The sequence below is a fragment of the Centruroides vittatus genome, unplaced genomic scaffold, assembly GCF_030686945.1.
Source record: "Centruroides vittatus isolate TY-2023 unplaced genomic scaffold, ASM3068694v2 contig_742, whole genome shotgun sequence".
NCBI classification, from domain to species: domain Eukaryota; kingdom Metazoa; phylum Arthropoda; class Arachnida; order Scorpiones; family Buthidae; genus Centruroides; species Centruroides vittatus.
In genome coordinates this window covers 312,716-337,622 of record NW_027122478.1, presented here as the reverse complement: position 1 = coordinate 337,622, position 24,907 = coordinate 312,716, and the positions used below count along the sequence as shown (strand labels likewise).

At 29.5% G+C, this 24,907-nt stretch overlaps 1 protein-coding gene across 3 annotated transcripts in view; it reads left to right on the top strand.

Annotated features, from left to right (window-relative positions):
• The window catches only part of LOC136981048 (long-chain-fatty-acid--CoA ligase 1), a 30,867-nt gene extending 6,286 nt beyond the window's left edge, over positions 1-24,581 (top strand). For all 3 annotated transcript variants that reach the window (XM_067277320.1, XM_067277321.1, XM_067277319.1), the window contains 19 exons: positions 9,475-9,619; positions 9,703-9,811; positions 9,887-9,954; positions 10,028-10,129; positions 10,495-10,594; positions 10,754-10,926; positions 16,811-16,843; positions 16,913-17,035; positions 17,121-17,198; positions 17,316-17,450; positions 21,210-21,292; positions 21,369-21,516; positions 21,585-21,657; positions 21,717-21,805; positions 21,880-21,996; positions 22,073-22,216; positions 22,296-22,397; positions 23,086-23,157; positions 23,225-24,581. In XM_067277320.1, coding sequence (XP_067133421.1) covers positions 9,476-9,619; positions 9,703-9,811; positions 9,887-9,954; positions 10,028-10,129; positions 10,495-10,594; positions 10,754-10,926; positions 16,811-16,843; positions 16,913-17,035; positions 17,121-17,198; positions 17,316-17,450; positions 21,210-21,292; positions 21,369-21,516; positions 21,585-21,657; positions 21,717-21,805; positions 21,880-21,996; positions 22,073-22,216; positions 22,296-22,397; positions 23,086-23,157; positions 23,225-23,362 — 2,031 coding nt within the window. In that variant the 5' untranslated portion in view covers position 9,475 and the 3' untranslated portion in view covers positions 23,363-24,581. The remainder of the gene's footprint in view (positions 1-9,474; positions 9,620-9,702; positions 9,812-9,886; positions 9,955-10,027; positions 10,130-10,494; positions 10,595-10,753; positions 10,927-16,810; positions 16,844-16,912; positions 17,036-17,120; positions 17,199-17,315; positions 17,451-21,209; positions 21,293-21,368; positions 21,517-21,584; positions 21,658-21,716; positions 21,806-21,879; positions 21,997-22,072; positions 22,217-22,295; positions 22,398-23,085; positions 23,158-23,224) is intronic.
• Positions 24,582-24,907: the final 326 nt, after the last annotated feature.

Sequence of the window (24,907 nt, the reverse complement as noted above, 5' to 3'; positions counted from 1 at the left end):
AAATATTACTTAAGATTAAGAATCAATAATTTATATTTATAAGCTTCAAACTTAAATATTTATAAAATAGTTTTTTTTCTTTATGATTTTGCAAACTATACTCATCATAAATCATTTATTTGAGAAATTTTTAGCACACTTCAGAAAACATTTTAATTTTCACATTATCATACTATTAGAATCAATTTTTGCAAAATATCAAAGTGAATTTTATTCACTGTGTTTAAGTAAACAGTACAAGTAGCTTACATTTTTATCATCAGTTGCAACTATTTCATAATTCTAATGAGCTAACATTTTCCTCCTTTAACAATAATCCCAACACAAAGCTCTATATAGAGGAATATTATGAGTAATTGTGGAAAGCTTTACATTTTAATCATTGTTTTTGAATTATTAAAATAGTATGTTCTTGACTGGTTTTTTTTTCATGTTCTCAATAAGGACATGATATTAAAAACCTAATTATAATTTTAACACATGAATAAGGATGCAGTCAGTATAAACTGTTCTACTTAATAAATTTTTTTAGAAACTATTCTGCTTATTGAAATAATTTACTGTGTATAATAAATGTTTAAATGTGTCTTTTATAAAAATGTTGGTTCTTTTGGTTTAAACTTGTTACATTAAACTTGGTATAGTTGCATAAAAATATAAGTTTGCTGCTGTAAATTTTTTTAATATAAGGGGAAAGCAACAAACTTATGCAAACTTTGTAACTATCTTAACTGTAGATTGTACAGTTTAAAATAAATATTCTGTCAGTTATGGAATTTAGTGAACTGGATACTGGTGAAAAACAGTTTCAATTTTCAATGCATTCAATATTATTTTCCATAATGCCTAAACAAAGTTCTGATTTTATTCATATATTACCTGTTTTTATTCAAAAAAGGTTATGGAATTTTAGCTAAATGTATACATTCACCCCACTTTAGTTGGGTACAATATTATATATCTGAAATGCATATTGGAGTCAATAGAATTGAAATGATAAAACAGTCATCTTTTAGTCATTTGTGGTCATAAGTTTGGTTTTGAGGCACATTAATAGTCAATTGAAAATTTGGAATGGTACATTTTTAAGTCTGTTGACTAGACTAAATCTAACTGATTTAATTAGTAAAACAATCTTTTTTAAGGAATAATTTTTTTTAGAAGTTTGTCACCTCATTTGTGAGTTTTGGAGATAATTTCCTTCAATGGTCTGATAAATTTACAAATGATATATTATCTTTGTTCTGTAATAATCCCCTTTTTTTGATAGTTTTGTTCTTATCTATTCATGTAAATGGTGGTTTATTTTTTAATGCTAAATGCTTTGCATGTAGTTGTGTGCTTCGGTGCTTGCTATTGCTTGCACCACAGCACTCACACAGATGGGGTGAGCTCCCACTCCCTTAAACCATATAACACACAGTACTCCATGAACAATTAAGTGGGCTACTCAAAGCAGGTACAGTTGCATGGGCTAACTGAGTAATAGCAGAGTGATGCAGATGATGGTATTGCGCATCAGATTAAAGTTACAACTGGCATCCCATTTAACAGAAAAGAACCTATTTTCTAAATTTCAAAGATAATCTGATTGCAATAAAATATTGAGATAAGAACAACAAAACAAACATCTTGGTACAAAATAGTTGATTTTGTTATATACTTTTGAAAATAGTGTGGTTTGTACTCTCTAAATTCAATTTATAAGTCCTTAACTCTTGCATATCTTCTCAAATGAAATTGATAAGGCTTTCAGCATTTCTCCAGTAACCATAAATGATCTTGCAGACTGATTTGGCCCATGGTCTACCAATTGTTCATCATTTGATTTGAGAGCACTAAAGTGACTGGACAAAATTGATAATTTCAATTTTATTTTGAGGAGTTTTTATTAAAGTCAAAATGCATGTTCATCATAAAATTTTTATTCATTTTTTTTTTTCCTTGAATCTGTTATGCTTGACATTTATTTTGATTTTTTGATCTGTTTGCTGTTTATTAACTATCAGACTTCAAACTAACAATGATTAGGAGAAACATCAATAATCTTATACAAGACCATTTTTTTTCTAAGGTTTGAAATTTGTTTTTAAGTATTATAAAATAAATAGCTTTATAGCTTTAACATTTTGATAGATCAAGTAATAGTAAAATATGAAATATTTAATGAACTGTTTGTCATTATTTCTTGATTTTTAGTTTATGATAATACAAATTCAAATAATTTGTGTGGGGAATTTAATCAGACAGGAATCAAATTAGTTTTAGAACATTTTTCAGAAATTCATTAAATTCGTAATTGAAGTCATATTTTTTTTTTTAAAAACTTGGAACTGGAAGTCTTTTTAATAATATAGAACAAATTTTAATATTTCGATGATAATATTTTCTAAATCTGTATAGTTTTATTTAAACTTCTCCTGAAAATTTTTAAATATACTATACATTTTTACAATGTCTAACATACCTGTAAATCTTGTTGTATGAATTTAGTGAACTTTTCTTGTTCTATAGAAAAGGAACTTGTTTAATTTACATGGTTTTTACTGATCCATTTGTTAGTAAAAAATAAAGCCAGAATGCTTCAAATTTTATTAAAAACATTAATTCTGGAACAAATGAAAAATTTTCCAAAATTAAATTTAGCTTTTTACTAGATTTATGAACTTTTATAAAACTACTTTTCAACTTTAACATTTATTTTAATTTATCAATTGAAATTATAAAATTCAAACATCATTAAGTTATGAAAGAGCATTTTTTTTTTTTTTTTAAACCTTCTGAGTCATTTTGAATCTCATGTTAATTAGGAGTAATGGAAATCCATTTTTTAAAAATATTTACACCTGTATTAAATTAGGTAGGTATTTTTCAGAATAACTTATGTTAGATTAAAAATGGTGTCTTAAATTATGAATAGCAAAAATAGTTTGTACTTTAAAGTTTCAGGAAGTTTTTGAAAAAATGAATATCAAACTAAAAGTATATCTTTAACACCTTGTTTATTGTTGTCATAAAATATTTTTACTTTGACTTAGGAAATTACTCTCAATTACACTCAAACCTGTTTTTGTGCGGTCTTTTTTTTGTGATTTTTTTTTTTTACACGTGCAATGTGTTTTGTGCAACTATTTTTGTGCAGTATACCAATTTGATTGAAATTCACACAAATAAAAAATATAATAATAATAATATAATATGCACAAATAAAAAATCGCACAAAAATAGACCGCACAAAAACGGGTTTGAGTGTAGTAGTAATTTTTAATTCTTGAAACAATTTTAAAACAAAGTTCACAGTTTCTGAAAAATGTATTTTTTAAAATGTTATAGCTTGTGTAATTACTTTTCTTTATTTGTAAAAGAATACTAAATTCAAGTGCTGTGTGTGTTTATGTATATATGTTACCGTCAAAACCTGTTTTGCCTAGTTAAATCTAGTTTTAACTCAAATTCATTTTTGACTAGCAGTAAATTCTACTTTTAACTAGACAAAACGGGTTTGGGTTTTAACAAAGACATCCATATAAACTAGTTAAAATGCATCCTAACTAAAAACTGGTTTTTGACTGCAACATATAGTGATTCGGGGTAAGATGGTAAGTGGGGAAATATGCCCACTTTTTGATATTTTCAAACGGTGACGTCAGATATTGTCATGTGTTTGTATGATGAATCGTTGGGCCAATATTGAGTGCGAAAAGCTGTAGTTGGCTACCGTTACTTCATTTTCTACATCCGAGAAGAATAAAAGCAAGATAAGAACGAAGTTTTTGTTGTGAAATGTTTCTAGAATCATTTTAAAACAAAGTTAAAATAGAATTTATTAAAAATTGCAGAATTAATGTGTGATCTAGTTAAAGTTCTAAAGTTTCCATTGTGAGCTACCACCGATCCCGATCAGACATTGCTAGAACATGTACAACGTAGGCATCTTACCTTGACAAATGGAAAAGATGCCACATTTTTCATGGGGTAACACGCCTATTTTTTGTTAGGCATATTGGAATTCAATTATTTTTAATAAATCTTTGTTTTCTTGTTTTTATTGCAGGATATGCATAGAAATTATATAAGGACTTCTCAAAAAGGGTTTTGGACTGAAAAAAGCTTTCAGCTAGCTATAGAGCACATTAGAACGGGCGGAAACTTAACAATACTTGTACTGTGCTGTTATACTTACTATGAAGTACTTTGTACTACATATGCAATGAATTAATTTTGGTTAAGATATTCGAAAATTAATTTTGTGCAATTATATTTATCTTACCCTAATGGCATTTGGCATCTCACCCAGATACTTGGGGTGAGATGCCTAAAATGCCAGACAGTAAAAAAGTCGTCATCGCAAACACAATATACAATTATTTTTCATATACTCCAAAGTTTTATTTGAAAAACATACTCAAGAATCTGATATTTTTGTTTGAGGCCTCCAAAACCCAAATTATCTCCATAATTTCCTTTATAAGCATAATGTTAGGCATCTTCCCCCGAATCACTATACATAACTTTATTTCCCCCAAACATATTTATGTAGCTAAAATTAGTTTTAACTAATGTTAAAAGTTAAAACTAGTTTTATCTAAAATTAAAACATTTACAGCAGTAAATTGACTAGACAAAACCCGTTTTGTCTAGTCAATTTACTGCTAAACCCGTTTTGTCTAGTTAAAACTAGAATTTACTGCTAGTCAAAAATGAATGAGTTAAAACTAGTTTTAACTAGACAAAACTGGTTTTAACAAAGACATCCAGTATAAACTAGTTTCAACTAGATAAAATGCGTTCTAACTAAAAATGGGTTTTGACTGTAACATATGTATATTTCATATTCATTTGAATTGTGTTTGTAATAAGTTTTGAGGAATAAACTTAAAAATATTCTTGTTGAAAGAAATTATTTCTGTAATACAATAAGGATAGTGTCTTTCTTAAATTGTAAATTTATTAAATAACTAGATATGTAGAATATGAATCTCATTAAGTTTTAAAGTATTTATTTATATTATATTTTAATACTACCAAGAAATGTGTGTGTTTTATATAAACAAATGTTATTTACATTTAAAATGCAAAATTGACCAATAAACTAAGTACTGTATTAGCTTTTTTTCTTCTGGTTATCACAAATTGTTCTATCAATATTAATAATCTACTCTTTTACCATCTGCAAAAAATATCCTCACCAAATATTTCATAGCATAGACAAAAATTTATTACTATTAAAATTTACATACATTGCTCTGACAAATAACATGGTACAAGATAGTTAAAGCAGCTAATACCCAACAAGTCAAACAACAAATATTTATGATAAATGAATATATAGTACACCCTGCCAACTCTGACAATTTTTTCTTTTTGAAATTTTTGTGATTTTTAAAATTTATTGACAATAGAAAAATTATGATTGGTGTATTTTTATTTTTGATATCAAGAAGTCTGTACATTACATTAGTCAATTAGTACAGTATTCAGAAGGTACAGTTTTTACTATTGTGAAATTGAGTTCATTTCCTTTAATAATTCAACAGTATAACGTATTAAAGCTCAGTAAAACTTCTGTATAGAGCTAATCCTAAATTACTGTATTGTATATCCATCTTGTTTTTCATGTCATTGGAGAAAATATCCTGCTAACTCTGACTTATGTAAACTTGGACACTCTTCACTCCCTATTGGTTAGTTGGGGCTTGCTGTGTGTATTCAAGGTAATACAATATAATGCATGTGTGTGTGCATGTTCATACGTACACATACACTATTATCTATATATGCTGCATATAAAATAATAATGCTTTATTTTGCATGATTTTAAGTCGAATTGCATTAATTCAACGCTGTCAACAGGTTCGGAACATGGTTTTCATTTCTTAACTTGAAATTGCTGGTACTTAACTCTGACTTGTTTTCTTGTGTACCTACTGTCCTTTGATAGGTCTGTGATCTTCAATCATCTTATCATCTGTATTCACGCTGAATAAGATAAACAAGTGCTATAGGTCCATGCCAAACATCACACCATGCCATTACAACCTTGTGCTTGACCCCTTCTAGTGATTAGTGCTACCAGTTTTGATTTGGACACAGATGCTTTGACAATGCGCACAAAAGCATCACAAACTGTGCAATTGTTCTGTGAACAGATTCTTGAGAACAGCTTGACAGCAAATTTGTGGCCACAGAAAAATTTGAGAAAATAGAGTATTGAACTTGTTATTGGACTTGGTTTCAAGTTTTTTTATCCCTTAAACTTCAACTTAGCAAAGTTTTACTGTATACAGATGACTTGTATATTCTTTGCTTAATTGAAGATAAATGAATTAATGTGTTAAAATTACTGTGCAAAAATTTTCATTTGCTAATTATATTCCCTGAGTAACAAACTATAATATGAATATTAATGTATATTATATTTGAGAAGGCAACATACAGCAAATGGATAGTCTAGTATGGTGGAAAAGTAAATTTTTAATGAAAAATTTGAACAAGCAAGAGTATCTTAATTGGACGGGAAGTAAACTAAGTACATTTTTTATCTAGTTTTAAGTATATAATAGCAGAACAATTTTTGTAAATGAACAAAGTTAAACTGACATCTTTGTCAAATTAAGAGAATTCTTTTTGCCATTTTAGTAAGTTATGACACTATTTACTGCTAAATAGTGGATTTATTTGTTCCTTTCTACGACAGCAGCATTTTAATTCAAATACCTTTTTAATCTCTTATGTAGAAAATATATTCAAAGTAACATAATTTTACAGAAAATTTAAATTAAAGCTTTTAGTATTAAGTTGCACAAATTAAAGGAAGTTTGGAACAAATAGGTAAACAGTAGTGGCTATTGATGGTGACTTGGCAATTAACAAAAAACAAAAATATGCTATTATATTCTAAACTCTCGTAATGCTTAGTGAATTAGTTAAGTTTCAATTAAGTCATATATTCAGTGATTTTTGTTTAAAAACAAATTTTACATTGTTTACGATTCTTAGAATATTATAATTATACCTTTTTTGTTCTAAAAACAGAGTGAAATGTTTTATTTGGAATTTGCATTGGTCATCATAAATTGTTTGTTTTTTCCCTCCCTCTCCTATAAAATGTACAGTACAGTATATTAAGTATCATTTGGTGGTAAGTAGTTTGTAGATTAACTACTACAATAATAATTCCAATAATGTGTTAACTGGAATAAATTTTGAATTTTTAATTCTTAACTTAAAGCTGCTGAATTTGTAGCATTATTTTGATTTAAGTATTGAGCTGCTTTCTTAAATTTTTTTGACTAAGTAGACTTTTTTCGTGGCATAGTTAGACTTGTATATTTTTAATTTTAATATCATGCTTAATGTAACGAAATTTAAATACGTAAAGTTGAAGGAATTAAACTTAAATATGGTTACTTTAGTAGTAAAAATGACACCTTTTTTTGAAATTATTGAACAAAGCTAATCTTAATATTAAGCTTTTTTTTTAATGAGACTAATTTACTAGGTAGATTATAGCCATTTGTAGTATGTAATTGCATGGATTAGAAACATTAGAAACATCAGTCTGACCCTTTTATTTTTTCTTTTTAAATTAAAGCCCATTTCTTAGTGCATATTTTTATTATTGATCTTAATGAACTTCCAAATTAATATTAATTATTTATTTTTATTAGTATCAAATGTTTATTTGAACCTTTAAACACTAAACTTTTAAGTTATGTAATCTAATGTAAGCCTATTATAATTTTGGCACTAATAAGAAAGAAAAAAATTGCTTTCTATGTTTACATTAGTAAACAACTATTAAAATAGCCCATTGATATAACAAAATTATTTGGTTACCAGAATAACTTGACATTTTCTCAACCCTTTAGACTTCTTGCTACAATTTACTTTGAATTTGGAGGATGATCTTACTGATTGGTTTTCTTAACATATAACCACTAATTTTGCAATGGGTAATTGCGAGCGATCTTTCTGTACGTCATACACAATTTATCACGTATTAAGGAAAATTTAGTCGCAGTGGCAAATTATATAATTTTTTTATTTATTTAGTAACCTTGAGGAAAACTTATATTCAGATTTTTCTATACGGAATTTAAGATGTTCGAGTAGATTAAGAACTAGTACAGTGTTTCTGTCGTCAGTTACACGCACGTGTCCTTGCCCCCATTCTTTGTTGATTCGATAGAACACGCTTTAATCGTTTAAATGTGTCGTTTAGTTTTTGTCGCATTTACTTCGTAGACGAGCGTATTACTCACTCGCATCACTTATATTCGTCTTTTTAAACGTTAGGACGCATTCGTCTCACTTGACTTCGGTCCAGAAAGTCGATTTCGCGTCCAAGGATGAATCCAATTGAATGAAAACACGGCTTTGTTCTCACTAGGTCATCTGTTTAACTAATACAAATTCCCCCAAATTCGTCGCGCGATTTTTTTTTCGATAGCGATTTTGTCGAGCGTGAAAATGCCAACTTATCGTAGAACTCTGCGATTTTAGTTCATTGTCTGTTAACTGTAATTGACTCGGCGCTATTTCCGCATTTATTTTGATTCCCGACATAAAAATCGCAGATATCCTGTCTCGCTGGCTATCGAGAGAGTTTAGGAGGGCTTTTATTTATAAACTCGCCATTCCTGTCTTATCGCGCGATAAGACGCTTTACTGTCAGTCATTCGTGCCTGGAATACGCCCAAATCGAAAGAGTTACTCATTCAGGCCTGACGAAAAACGTGATCGCTTTCGTATGCCGGCGCGACTCGACGCGATGGCGCGATCTCGGGTTTACCAATCTTGGCTCGGTCTGACGATGTGTGACGTCACGAAGCGCGATGACGTAATTGTGGCGTGATGTTTTCGAACGGATGACCTTGATACACCTCAGATTTTTGTTGTTTTTCTTTTATATCGCAAATAAAAAAGAATGCAAACAATTTAATGTTTTTTTTTCAAAAGGAAAAAACTTCTTTTAGTTAAATATTAGTTAGCTTAAGTATGCATGAAATTAGTTTTAATTTATTAGATTAGCTGTTAGATGTTATTGGATGTCTTCATGTGTTTAGTCAAGTTCTATGAACTTGAAAAAAACTTAATGACTTCATTAGTTCATTTAGCCTTAGTAAAGCTGAAAAATCCAATGTATTTTAATGTGAAGAAACTTTTATTCAGTAAAATGACCTAAATTTGGAACAGTGTACACAGTATATAAATAAACTGAAATTTACTAATCAGTTATATCTTAAAATACAGAAACATTTTACTGTAAAACTTTACATATTTGGAAAGATGGGAAATTTTAATCGGTTTAAATCTTGTTGAGTAGTGGATTATGCAAGCTTATCTGTTAGCTTATAAGAATATGACCTAATGCATAATCAGAATTTCCTTAACTTCAACTTTTAATACCTCTACCTTGTTTTTTTTTCTTTCAACCTGTTCTACAGGTTAATCTTATATGCTATGTTACAGGATGGACTATCTCCACTACGTCGGTGGCATAATAGGAGCGACTGCAATTGCGAGTGCTGCAGGTGCGGCCGCATTATACTACATGAATTCCCCAAATCCCATCGTTCCGCCTATCGATCTGAACAGACAGTCGATAGAGCAGCCGGTGAGTGTTTTTTCGATGTCTTCGTAGATATCGAATTATCGTTTTATTATAATTAAACATTGCCGACCTGGTTATTTCTGTAGGATGGAGCACGTTTATCTTGTCTCTGCAAAAATGGCAAACTCTTTGACTATCTTTACGATGATGTTAAAACAATGTATGAACTGATGCGTAGAGGAGCAAGAGTATCCAGTAAATAGCTAATTATATACTATTTCGAATTGAGATGTTAACTTTAAATTTTAATTCTTAATTTTTTTTATTAAGATAATGGTCCCTGTCTTGGATGGAGGCCTTCCAAAGATAGTCCATATAAATGGCTTTCATATAATGAGGTAAATATAAGGTAAATGTAAATTAATATTTTTATTGAAATATTGGAAGTCTTAATTATTTGAAATCTTTTAGGTGTTAACAAAAGCTGGAAATTTTGGTTCTGGTTTAGTTCATATAGGTGTGAAGCCAGGTCAAGACACATTTATAGGAATTTATTCTCAAAATTCTGTAGAGGTACCTTAAATTTTACATTTTTCTTGAATTTTAGAAATGAACTGAAACTTAAGTATTATTTTTGATTAAAATAAATTTGACTTAAAAGTCTTTGACTTTGTCTTAAAAGCAAATCCTTTATTTTTAACAAAATATTAACTTCTCTCGTTTTAAAAATTAATAGTTTTTAATGGATTAAATTAAGTTTGGAAAAATTAAAATCCTATATTATCCTAGGACAAACTTAAGTTACGTATGTTATGTTATAAACAAATTATAGTATATTTTTAACATACTACTACTAACATCCTCATGAATTAATTTTTTTTATAACTGAAGTTTAATTCAGAAATATTTGTTTGTATTAATTGTATATTTTGTTATAGTGGATTTTAACAGAGCATGCTTGTTATCATATATCAGCTATAATTGTTCCTTTATATGATACCCTTGGAACTGAAGCGTGTACTTTTATTGTTAATGAAAGTAAGATATATTTTTTAATGTTGAATTTCAGAGTAAACAAAAATTTTAGGTAAAAGTAATTTTAAAGTAGATTAAAAATTCTGTAGTGATTTTGTTTGTTTGTGAAATTATTGTTAGTAATATATAAAATGTCTGTTAAATTAGCTTGAATATTTTCAGCTGAAATAAAAACAGTTGTATGTGATAAAGAAGAAAAAGTAAAAGCTATATTAGCAGAAGCAGATAAAACACCGGGATTAACACAAATTATTACTACAGTGAAAATATCAGATGAAACAAAAGCAACTGCTGAAAGATACAAAATACAGCTGTATAGCTTCAGTGAAATTGAGGTAAGTTTATCTGTTTCTAAGATTTATTATTAGAGATTTTATTACTATAGACCTTCAAATAATTAATGCACATTTACAAGGACATTGTTAAAACTTATTCAAAATTTGTTTTTAATCTAGAAGAAAATTAAATGATTTATAAATTTTAGGTAGTGACTTTTTTGCAGGAAAATTTTTATCTTCATGTTTTGGTAGGTCATATGTTTCTCTAGTAGTTTGTATTTATATATTGCAGAGTAGATCCACTTTACAAATACTAACAATAGTAAATGAGTAACAATCACCATATAAGCTGTTATCTAAATATTTTTAACAATAGAACAAACCAATAATTTACTTCTAGAAGTAAATGGACTTATGCTGTTTGAAATTACTTAGCTAAAATTATTAAAATTCACTTAAATCTGCCACTTGTTATAAATGCATTTGTGTGGACTTGTGGACTTTACAGTATTCTGGTTTAGCTTCTCTAACTAAAATCATTATTGAAACAATTTTACCTATATTTTCCTAAGAAAAACTTGTTTTCTTTTGGAACTCTTAGAAATACCAATTGTTTTCCTAACAAGACCTATCATTTTGTATACGTTAAAGGACTTAAATTGAATTCTGTATTCATCAAGATTAGAAAACAAAAGATGTTTTGCTGATAGCACACTTAAAACAGTTAACTGCTATTTTCATTTGCAGAAAATCAAATATTCTAGAATCTTACTTAGAAAATTTTCAAATTGATTAACTTAAAATGTTGATTGTATTTTATTTCTAATACATTCTTTACTGGTGATTCCCATGAACTGTAGAGGGTACTCTAAATTTTATAGTAGATGCAGACAGGATAGCATCTAAATGTCTCATATATTGTTAATGCAGATAAGTTCATGTTATGAACAGGATTCCTACGCATCTGGAAAATGGGAATTTTCATTAATGTTAGGAAAAAGTTGTGGAAAGTTGGAATTTGCCTCCTTGGCTTTTTTTGCTCACAATATGGTAGACCATGTGCAGCCATCTGTAGGCAGCAAGATGCAATGTGATACAATGCAACTTATGAAAAGGCATGCAGAATATTTTTAAGACTCCAAAATTTCCCCAAAAATTATTGTACATAAAATGAAACCATAAATTTATGAACCAATTAATGATTATTATTACATAGTTTGGAAAATTCAAATTAAATCATACATATAAGTAAGTAGGCCTACAGTGAAGATCCTTATGTAATCCGCTAAGATCTTTACGATGATCCGTCTTGAGTTGGTTCTTACGATCCGAGAATATCTGTACGTTGGTTCGTAGAAAAGTACACCTCCATACTCAGTCCAGTGAATATTTACAGTTTATTTACAGAACAAATATTTACAGGATGTACAAGTTTGACAACATTACACACACGATGCAACAAAGGTGTGGTATCTCACGTACAGCTTGTCTGTTGGGGACTATTAGACTCTGGGGAAAACTTCGGTCGGTTTTCGGAGTTGGCTCTACCGCGTGGCCGTCCGGTCTCAACACTAACCCTTCTCCGAAAAGTTCCTAAGAGGAGAACACTCTCTCTACACCTCACGGGCTTCCTAAGTGTCAGAGACTACCACGTATCCGGTCTCTCGCCCTTCTCCCCATTCCTCTCGCCACCCTTACAATTTAAAGGGTTCTACGGCGACAACTTGCGACCAATCGGGTCCTTCCTTTCCCCTGGGAGCTTCCAAAGACATCCGCTCTACTCCCGACGATGTAGCTTACAGTCGCATCCGTCCCTTGTTTACATTTTTTTCCAAGCCGACCGACACGTGGCAAACACATTGACCCCTAAACAGAGACGCTACTCCTTTTGTTCTTCCCGGCCGTTTATAGCCCCAACGCCAGGTGGGACCAATTATCTCAGTCGCGTGGCTTTTCGACCCGCTACGTTAAAAGCGGACCTTTACGCCTACCATACAATTTGCCATGCAACACTAAACTGATTAGTTCTAAATATTTTAAATAAATATTTTAGATTAAAAGAATGCTGTAATTTAAGTGTGTTTTCATCATCATGGGATAGCACATACAACTATAAACTTGATGCAATACGTTGATTGTTCTAAAAATTCAATTTTATTTTTATTAGACAGTAATTAATGGATTTTTTTACATCAGAAATACAAAACTTATTTATGATGACCTCAGAATGAAATTTCAGTTAGGGATGACATTCAAATTATTTTTCCACCATGGCCATTTTGTCTAACTTCTAAAACACTCCTTTACATTACTTATATACAAGTTATAAAAGTTAAAGTAATTTTTCCTATTAAATAAAAATAATTATTTACTTTAAAATTTCAAGTAATGAAATTATTTAAATCGTAGCTTGTGTTAATTTTTTGAAATTTAAATGTTAAGTCTGGGCCCTGGTAATTAATATTGGCTTCCTTTTTATGCACTTAGCCCATCAATGGCTTAGTGGATAGAACACTGGTGGTTGGTTGCAGGCTTGCATTTCACCAATGGGCTAGCCTCACAGATTTGAAGAAAATTTCCTGAAAAACTTCAACACCTAAATAGTCAGTTTCCTGTAGAAAATGTTCCTGGGAATCATCCCTCCTTGCAAGATTTCCTAGTGTTTACATTGCATTGCCTTCTCCCATAAATCTATCCGTTCCGAGATACTTAAAATGCTTTCTTTGACATCATTGAAAGCATCTGAAAACACTGAATTTTTGCAGTGTGTCGTGCTGAATAGTAGAAATTTTCATGTCTAGGTAGTTGAGATAATTCAGATAGCAGCTTTCTCAACAATGCATGGTGCAAACTATGCAAATTAGGTAAATGGCACATTAAAATTTATTAAACAGGTCTACTAGAAAGTGAAGTTTGAGAAATGCTAGGTTAATTCATGTCATTTGTATCAATACTTAGACCATGTAGTTCTTCATTTTTCAAATTTTTTTTTATAATTTAAATAAAGATGCTATAATAAGAATTTTATGAATATTAAAACTAATTCAACATTTTGCTGTAATAATGAGTGGGGTGTATATAATAGAAATGTAAATAATGCAGAAGTGCTATTTATCAACTTTTATCATTTGATACTATACCTAAAGACCAAGTTCGTAAGCAGTTTTTTTTTTTAAACTTTGCAAACCATATCAAATGAGTTTTTATTTATATTTTGATGTAAAAATTAAATATATCGAAGGTACAAAATTGTTTTCATGTTCCATCAAGTGGAACACAAAGACAAATTTGTAGCTTCAATATATTTTATTTATATATTTTAATGTAAATACAATCAGCCAAATTTTAATTTGTTTTTTACAATTTTAGATTTAATAAGTCTTATTACACATAAGGCTTACAATCTTACAATGCAATAGAATATTCTTAAAATCACTCAGATCTTTTAAAATACAGTTGTATAAACATTAAAATAATTTGAAATAACTATTAGACATTTACTATTATTACTGATAGTGCAGATTAATGTTAAAAACTAATACTGATTGTTTATGTGAAGAACTATAAATGCAACAGGAAGGAGAGCATTGCAAAATGCCAGGGAATCAAACTAAATCCCAAATGTATGTCATCTGTAAATTTTAACACATCTATATTAATTATGCTATATTGTGAATTTTAGAAAAGTCTTTAATACTCTTAATAATCTTACATTGATTAAAATTTTTTGAAATAGTTAAAAAAAAATATCAGTTTCTCACAATTGCCATCTATACTGTTTGAGGGTAGATGTTAATCAACTGAAAAATAAAATGAAAAGTACAAATGATAGTGTTTATATATAAAACACTAATATATAATATATATTAGGTCAAAGACCAATTTGAGCAAAATAACAACCATAACGCTCTGTGCTGGTGATTTAAGAAAAGCCATAACGTGTTCTGAACATTAGCTGATACAACCTATCCTTCGTATTGTGGTTGTAACTTGTCAACGAGCGCATTGCAAACACTTGCGGAGTTTGTATTGTGTTCGTTCTTGACCAGTGCTGCTGTTTTTAGGGTAATTACCCTTTTCTAAAGTAATTTCAACCTCTCAGTGTAATATTTTGGGTAGTCTTATATTTAGGGTAAATCTAGGGTAAAACTACCCTGTTTCTGATGCTATTACTCATCATGCCACAAGTTTTGCTGGAAAAAGTTTTAGCCTAAAACCATTGTTTTTCCCTATAACTGGAGGGTTCTAGGATAGGACAACAGAAGCTAAAGAAATAATGCAGATTGATGCTGGGTACCTGGGTGTACACTGTACAGTGATACCTCTGTTTTCATTGATGATCTGTTCGAAAACAATTGGCAAAAATAACTCTGCAACCTTCTTTATTCTCATAAAGACTGTCAGGAACTTTTATTAATAAAATCAAAGTAATTATTTTTAGTGAATTAGTTGTATGTGTGTCTCTCTTTAATCAGAAAACCACAAATTCTGGTAACTATTTTACAGCCGTTAGGCCAGGAACATCCTTTATTGAAGATACAGGTTACATATGCATTTCAGGCTTATTTAATCTTTAAGCCCCTCTTTAGTGCTATACTAAGAAATTGAGAACTATTAGTAACATAGCATTTTTATTAAATTTACCCATTTCAGTAAGGATTCCCAAAATTGAATGATGGTTACTGTATTTAGGAAAGATTGTTTTTCATTAATCAATTGAAATAAATATAATGTGTAGCTCATCATATTGGGATTGTAGCTTTATTGCCTTGGGTCTTTTTATTTAGAAGCTTAATTTAAATTTCTAGCCACAAAATTATCATTTTAACCTCTGTTAATACTTGGTTCAGTTAGGTATGTTTTGCTTAAAATAGGTTTGCAAGATGGCCTCCTTGTCCCAGCTTATCAAAATTTTTCAAAAATTTATTTTACAAAAATATTTGTTCTGTTCTGAAGCATTCATGCCTTTCTTTTTTCAAATTTTTTTTGTCTAAATTGAATCAGGGATCTAGTAGATTCAACAACTGGTCTGCTCCAAGTTTGAACAAGGTTTGGTCTGCAGGATGGATTATAGAGATGTTCCTACTTGAAAGTCTTCAAGATTGTATGGCCATATGTTATCCAAGAAATTGTCAATATTGTCGGATATATTTTTGTTCAATATGCCAGGACTCTTCAAAATAGTCTTCAAATATTGAAGTTTAAGCTAATTCCATTGGCATGAATTCCATGCAATAGAATGGAATTGCCTTTCAATTATATGGACTTCAGAATGAAATGAGGCATTCATGCCTCATCTACAGTTATTTAGTGCAAGAAATAGTTTTCTACTGTTTGATACTGCATCACTTAAGCACTTTGAGACTACCTTGTCTTATTAAATGGGTTCCATGCCACTGAGGTGATCCTCTGCTTGATACTTTGCAGAAGTTCTCTCCTTGGATGATGCATGCAACACAAGGTTTTTGGAGAGAAAGATAATCAGATTATTGAGAACATGGTTTTTTTAAAGTTAGGACTTAAGTCTGTCCTCTGACATTCTATCAGAAAATTGCACAATATATTAGCTAAAACCTGAAAGTCATTCATGTTGTTTATAGGATGTTGCTAAATATCTCCTCACCAAGTAATCATTAAAACCAAATCATCATCAAATGAAATCTTGGGTCCTGCATTTGTATCAGTTTCCATTCTTGCAGCAATTACTCCAGATACAAAATGGAAGGTCATAGAAGATAGAAGTTATTTTACTGAAGAGAGGGTTTTAACTATAGGGGAAAAATAGCACGTCAACATAACTATTTGCAGATTTTTCTGCAATGCTTGCATTATAATAAGATTTCATCAAACTTAAATTTTTTTTCATGCATTTAATAACTTTTTGCAATATTCATTAATATTAAATAAAACAATCAACATTTAACTTTTTTTCTTATTACAGGAATTAGGCAAAGCAAATCCATTTGAAGCCATAGTAAGTATCTAACTTTTTTGAATTTTTAATCAGAATAAGACTGTCATAACTTCCTTTTTTTTCTTGAAGCCTCCCAAACCTGAAGATTTGGCAACAGTGTGTTATACAAGTGGTACAACTGGTACTCCCAAAGGAGTCATGTTGACCCACAAAAATGTAGTAGTTGATGTTAGTGCTTCTATTTATCAACTGGTAAATTCAAACTTTCCTTTTAGATTACTTTGTCATTAGGAATTTTTATATTCTTAGAATTTCACTTTATAATTTTTGTTAATAGGCTGAATATGCTCCAAATAGTGATGACGTAATGATGTCTTTTTTACCATTAGCGCACATGTTTGAACGAGTTTGTGAAGTACGTTTTTAATTAGAATATTAAAGCTTACTCCTCTTATTAAAAATTGTTTCTTGAAATCCTTAGTTTTATTTTAGATGAAATTAAAACTGTAGCTATAGAATCTTTTGTCTACAGGCAACAGTTTACATTGCTGGAGGAAGAGTTGGATTTTATCAAGGTGATATACGCTTATTAGTGGAAGATATGAAAGCACTTCGCCCAACGATATCTCCAACGGTTCCAAGAGTATTAAATCGCATTTATGACAAGGTACAGACAGAATTAAATCAAGTCCTAATTTTTTTTTTTACAGTAAAGTCGGATTAAACTTTAGTCTAATTTAATATCCAAAGCTAATAAATTTCAGTAAATTGAGAATTTCATATGCTCAAGTTTATGTTCATTGAAACAGAGCTATTGAAACATTCATATTCATTTTTTTTTTTTTTTGTCAATATACTACTATCACTAAATTTTAATTAGCAAAATTTTAAAAATCTGCATAGAACACGCTAATAAAAAGAATGAAATTATAAAGCGCAAACACAAAAATTCAATACTATTTTTTTTAAACAGGCTTACTTTAGATAGGTGATACTTGCATTTTTAATTTGAACAACAAAGTATGAATGAGTTATTAATTTTTAACTTGAACTTAATTTTTTAAAATAGTGTTTGATTTTATACTATTGTTGAATAACTTTCAGCAGATAATGAGATTGAGAAGTATTTAAAATTTTTATTTTAAGTATTTTAATTTAATAAAACTTTGAGAAAAAACAAAATTATTTCATTACTGTTTTTATTATTACTAAAATGTTCCAATTCTTGAAATTCTAAACATAACTAATCAGACTATCATGAGGAGAAATATTTATCTAAACAGTTTCACTTAAAGTATTAATGTTGTTAACCATATTATATGGTTTGTTTTTAGTCTGAATTTTCTTAAACACTGTGTTTAAAATTTTTACTGTGTTTTTGTATGTTGTTTAATATAATATGGTCTATTTAATTCTCCAATTTTATTGGAAGTACTACTTTGAAATTTGAAATTTAAATCTTATTAAAATAACTTATTCTGGATGAAGTGTTAAATTAAATAGCATTTTAATATAATGCTCATTTTTTTCCTTGAATGGGTGTAATTTTTCTTTGGACACTGTGAAGTCAAAAAGTAACATGGTAATCTTCATGAATAATATACTATGAAAAATTTTAGGGTTACATTGACTCATTAAGGTTTTTTATCAATTGAAATTTAATAACTTTAGAATTAATACATTAGTCACATTTGTTTTTAATGTTATGTAAAAATATATTAAGATTTTATGAATAAGTATTTTTTGTGACTTTTCTAGAATTTTAATGATTTCTTTTTTCATATTAAGTTAGTAAGAAAAATAATCAGTGTTACTTGCCAAGCAAGTTCTTCCAGCATGCCACGAATTAGTCCTCCATGGTGTAGATAAGGAAAAACTTAGCCTTATTCTGAAAATTAAAATACTAAATCCTTATTTTCTTGAGCAATGAAGGGTATAAAATAGAATTTTTTTTTTTTTCTTCCCTCATATTTTGGTCACTTATTATACTCCATCTCTATTTTACTACTATTTAATCTGATTTATTATTAGTTTTTATCTTCAGCACGTAGTCCAACAAATATTTATATTAAGCTATTAGATTTTCATTGGGCTGCAATTTGAAAGAACTGTTGACCTATAAATTCACTATTGTCCATCCATCTGTCTTTCTTAATCTCAAATGGTGTTAGATAAATGAAATTAAAGACCAGATATGGAAACCTTAGGGGCAGGAGGCTCCAATTAACTGTATATGAACTTTGATGTAAATTGGAACATTATTTCACATTATTTCAATTCAAAAATTTTTCCCTGAAGGAGTTAGATGACTGGCATGACTCCATTGCTAATGGAAAAGTATGATGTACAGGGGCAAGACACTACAGGGGTGGGGAGCATATATTTTAAATTACATAAACTTTAAAAATATGATTAAAAATTGCATCTTAGAATTGTGATGCTGTCACAATAAATAAGCTTGTTTAAGATAAACTTATTCTTCTTGCAATAATCCCTAAATCTTGTTTTTAGATTTAATAATATATAAAAAATATAATACGACATTTACAAAGTTAAAAACTTTGTGTCTTGTCCTTCTTTTCGCCGTATTACACCATCAGCAGTCCTCAAGTCCTCACAGTCCCTCGGAGACGACCTTTCTTTTGAGGCTACTGCCTCCGTGAGAAAATGGGAGAATACGGCGAAAAGAAGGACAAGACACACAGTTTTTAACTTTGTAAATGTCGTATTATATTTTTTATATATTATTAAATATAATAATGCCGGCCATGTTTTTTGTAAATAATTTTTACTTAAAATGTCTTGTTTTTAGATATTTATTTACTGAAAAATAAATGTTTTTGAAGTTACATAAAAACTAATTACTATAATAGATGTAGCTTTACATGGAAAGAAAGCCATGTAATCATTTTCTTTCTAGCATAGCTAATTTAAATACATTTCTTAAAGTTTATAATTTAATCTCTAGTTCAATGTGTTTGTTAAAAATGTCAAAGTTGTGGAATGAAAGATTTTTTTATTGTTTCGTTGATATAAATATTTTTGAAGTGTTATTTGAAGACCAAACTTTAACAAGTAATATGAGACAAAAAAATTGAAGTTTTTATGTAAAATCAATGCAACTGTTTAAGTTTCTGCTTTTGTATAGTGTTAATTTTTGTAGTAGTTTGTGTTCTCATTTTAAAACTTAGAGCATAACTAATAAATTAACACAAACTATTCAATTAATTATGCTTTTGATTTCAATTTTACCCAATAAATATTAGTGGTTGTATAATAAAGTTTGGATCTTGTTAGGTCTGGATAATCTGAATTTTGGCATAACACTTGCAGTTAGGTTCAGGATTTGGAAGTTCTTGCATTCTAAGTGACTATTCTCAGGATCTAAAAATGAAAAAATTTTACTTGTCCTGGAAGTGAATTTTTTTTAAATTTGCATTCTATAAATGAATTGTAAGAAATAAATTGAAGACAACATAAGAGTTAAATATGTACCAAAAAAAGCATCAGATGGTCCTAACTTGTAGGTGCATAATATTTTGTCATTATTGTACAGTACATTGAACCTTCTGTATTCAATCATATTTCACAAAATTTACTGAAAAAATTAAATAGTTTCACTTGTATAGATAGATAGTTAGCATCTTCATGATTCAAATGTCAACTTGTTATTGTCCGTTTGGTATTAGCATATTCAAACTTCCTATTACTCATCGGTTATCTGTCTTTATTAAAATCTTATTTCCCATTCTACTTAATTTGAAATTATTTTTTTAAAAATATTACAGCACTTTTTTTTCAATTATAAAATATACAGTGGAACCTCGCTTAATGAGCACCTCGTATAACAAGTGTTTCGCATAATGAGCAAAATAAATTGTGAAAAAATGACTCGCTTAACAAGCAAATTTTTGCATAACGAGTGGCTAGGAGAGGGGAAGTCCTGGATTGTGTGCATGTTCCATCTAGCATCTTAGTGTCACTTGTGATCACACATTTTTCCAAACTTTTTCCAACACACATTATGTATAAACATCAACAACCATAGCCCGTTATATAATGTAAAGGCTATACTTGAATAATATAAATTAATTTCAATTTATATTATTCAAGTATAGCCTTTACATAGCCCAAAAATTTGGCATATCATTTGGCGTGTTTATCAAACATATCTGATCATCTTTTTTTTTTTCTGAAAATTGAATTTGCATTTCAGGTTGATTCATTCCGTGCTAGAAGAAAACATGTAATTTCTATGGGAAAAATTGTTTCACTTAATGAGTGTTTCACATTACAAGTAAGACTCTGGAACGAATTATGCTCATTAAGCAAGGTTCCACTGTACTTGAAAGAATCTAGTGGAAATATTTTGTTCCTATGTAACTTAACTATACAATCTTATTCAGAATAATTACTTTTAATAAAGGTTCAGGCAACAGTAAGTGGAAGTTTTGCAAAGAAGTTTCTTTTAAATTTTGCAATGAAAAGAAAGCAGTCAGAATTGAAACGGTAAGGTTGTTTATAATACTGCTGAAATCTACTTATACATGCTTTAAGGACTTATAAACTATTTTTTAAAATTTAGATTGGTTATCAGGAATAATTCAGCTTGGGATTTTGTATTTAAACAAGTGAGAGAAGGTATGGGAGGAAGACTTAGATTGCTGGTTTGTGGATCAGCACCATTGGCTAGCAATGTGTTAACCTTTATTAGATGTGCTCTTGGATGTGTTGTAAGAATTTTTTATGATTAACTTTGTTTTTTATTACTACAGTAGATACTAATTTTCATAATATATAGGTTGTAGAGGGATATGGTCAAACTGAAGGTGTTGCACCATGTACTTTAACAGTTCACGGAGATTATACAGCTGGTAAGTATTACTGAGAGTAGTTTTTCTTAAGTATTTTATTTAATTATGACTTGACTTAGGACATGTTGGACCACCAATACCATGCTGCAAAATTAAATTGGTTGATGTTCCTGAAATGGAATATTATGCTTCAGAAAACAAGGGTGAAGTAAGGAAAGATTTTTGTTTTTAAATTATATAATTAGGGTTAAAAATTTTAATTTCTTTTTCATCTATATTTAGGTTTGTATCAAAGGAAACAACATATTTAGAGGGTATTTAAAAAACCCAGAAAAAACTGCAGAAACAATTGACAAAGATGGCTGGCTACATACTGGAGATATTGGAATGTGGCTCCCTGTAAGTATTCTAAGTTCAGTTTGTAATTTTAGATCTTTGCTGCTTTTTATGAAATTTATACTTTTTATGTACATAGAATGGTGCATTAAAAGTAGTAGACAGAAAGAAGCATATATTTAAACTTGCACAAGGTGAATATATTGCACCTGAAAAAATTGAGAATATCTATCTATCTAGTCCCTATATTATGCAAATCTTTGTTCATGGAGAAAGCTTAAAGGTATCTAAGGAAATCTAAGTGAAAAATTTTTGGAAGATAATCAATCAATGAATCTAACTGTTTTATTATTCCTTTTCAGTCATGTCTTGTTGCTATAGTTGTGCCAGATAGTGAAGTAGTAAAATCTTGGGCTAAAGAACAGAATATTCAAGAACCCTGGAATAAACTGTGTGGTGATAAGGTAATCTTGTTTTCAAGCTAAATTTTGCTTTCTAAACATTAGTTTGTCTCAATATAAATTAAAGCTAATTGTAAAGATATCAAATAACATACTTTTGCCACACCAATTGGAATTAACTAGTCCGTATTTAATTTAATAGCATTTCGGATGTAAGTAAATTTTATAATTTTTAACATTTTTAAACAATGTTTTCCTTTTTAAACTCAATATTTTCAAATTTATCAAAACATTAAAGTCAACTTTTCCAAATGATATTCTGAATCATCCTATTTTTGATATGCCCTATTGATCTCTAGAAAAGGTTATAATTATTCTTGTTAATTTGTCATTGGTCTTTCTGTAGTGACATTCAATTCTAATATTAGATTTTAGTAAGTGATGCTTATTTGAAACTTAGTAAAAATATCTTTCTCTGTGAACTTAATTTCTAATAAATCTTGCTATGCAACTGCAGATATACTCAACTCTTATAAATTCTTTGCATGTAATATGCTGATCATAAGACATTTAAATCAAGGCCCTGAAAACTGATAATGGACAAAACTTTCATAATTCTTAACCCCTAAACTATCTATTCAAACAAAAAATTTGGGGAAAAACAAACTTAAACATTACATTTGAAAAACAAGTAGAATAATATTGTGATTCATAAACTTGCCTTTAAAATGTATCTCCCTTTCTTCTTTAGAGTTTGAAGAAACTTATATTTGATAACATCATTAGTCTAGGAAAGAAAACTGGATTGAAATCATTTGAACAGGTAAGTTTTTTTTTTAATTTTTAATGCTGTCAAGGGCATTTTTTAAAAATTTGTATTTATTGATCAGGTGAAAGATATCTACGTGCATCCGGAACCATTTTCCGTCGACAACGGTTTGCTTACACCCACTCTGAAGACCAAACGACCGGAGTGCCGAAAATATTTTATGCCTCAGATAGAAGCCATGTACCGCGTACTCGTCTAAAGTTTCAAGTGTTTGTCAAAGAAACTGGAACCGATTCGAGGCATCAGATAATTGGCCGGAGGTGCATCTCATTTTGGGTGTGACGCATGCATTTGTATATTGGAATCTATGGCAAAGACTTCTGTTAACTTGTATATTGTTTGATTTAGATCTTGTATTGCCAAATTTGATATGTTTAACCTTTTTTGTGCACTGCACCAAAAAATATGGTAATGGCTAATATTTACATTAAGCATTTATTTATACATTCCATCTCCTTTAGGGTGGAAATATGGACAATTAATGAAAAGACGACAAATCTAAATTTTTGTAATTTGGGTCTTTAAAAATTTGGGGTGTAAAAAAAAAATTCCAAAAGGAAAAGTCTTTCATTTTTTGTAAAACTCTGGTTTTATCCGATCCTTGGGTGACTTTAAAGCCGTGCAATAAACTTATGTACTTTTTGTCTTTTGGGGAAGTCAGAAGAAAATTTAATATATTAAAATATTCAAAATATGACTATGTAAGATACAAACGCAGAGGTTAGCAACAGGGAAAGTGGATTGCAATCTGTTGTTGCCTCCATTGCATTGCTCAGATGTTTAACAGTGGAGCACTAAAATTTTCATTTCAATTATTTATTGGTAAGTTGTGTATTATTCATCAGATATTCAATCAAGAAACTGTGCTTAGCCATGGATTTACCCGTTCTCGCGTGCCGACGGGAGTAGACGTTCTCCCTGCGGCACGGATCCCGAGCAGAGTCGACAAAAACAAGCACCACTAGTTGTCATTTTTCAGAATTAAGTATCAAATTCCCAATTGTAATTGTTATTTGACTGTATAAGGTTTGAATCTAATGTTTTTAGTGTTAAAGAAACTACCATTTAAAATATTTTTTCTTCAGTGATTAATACAACTGTGGAATCACTAAATGCTACGGTTCACTATTTGCTTGCTTTTTGTATGGATTCCACTCAATTTTAAATTAACCTTTTTAATAGAATGATTTTGAAAACTCTGTAGAAGAAATTTTTGTAATTGTGTAATTATCTAGTGAAAATATTCAAAAGTTTTCTATATTGTAAAAAGTTTTTTGGTGTTTACAAATCTGTTAGTGAAGGATTTTCCAAAATAAACCAGATTTTTTTTGGTTTGTTTTTGTTGTTCCTAATAAACTAGTCGCACTGTAGTATTTGAACAATTTTTATAATAAAAGTCGCCACTGCTAATGAACATACACCTGAAATTTTAACTAGTTCCAGCTTCTGGAGATCGAAATCGTCCCCGCAAACATAGGTGAATTCCTCGCTTTAGGTTAACTTATTTTCACAGAAGTGAAGTAAAAATTGCTGCTTTCTTAAATTTCATGAATCGTAACCGCTGAAAATTGTTTAACCCTTTGTGGACTTAACGCAAACACAGCAATCGAGACGGGTGCAAGGATAAATAACGCAAAAACGACGTGCTTGATAAAGCTGTCTTCGTTCTATTTTAATCTTACGTTAGGGCGTTAGCTTAAAAATCGTCGTGTAGTGCAATTTTACAGTATCTGTTAAGATTACT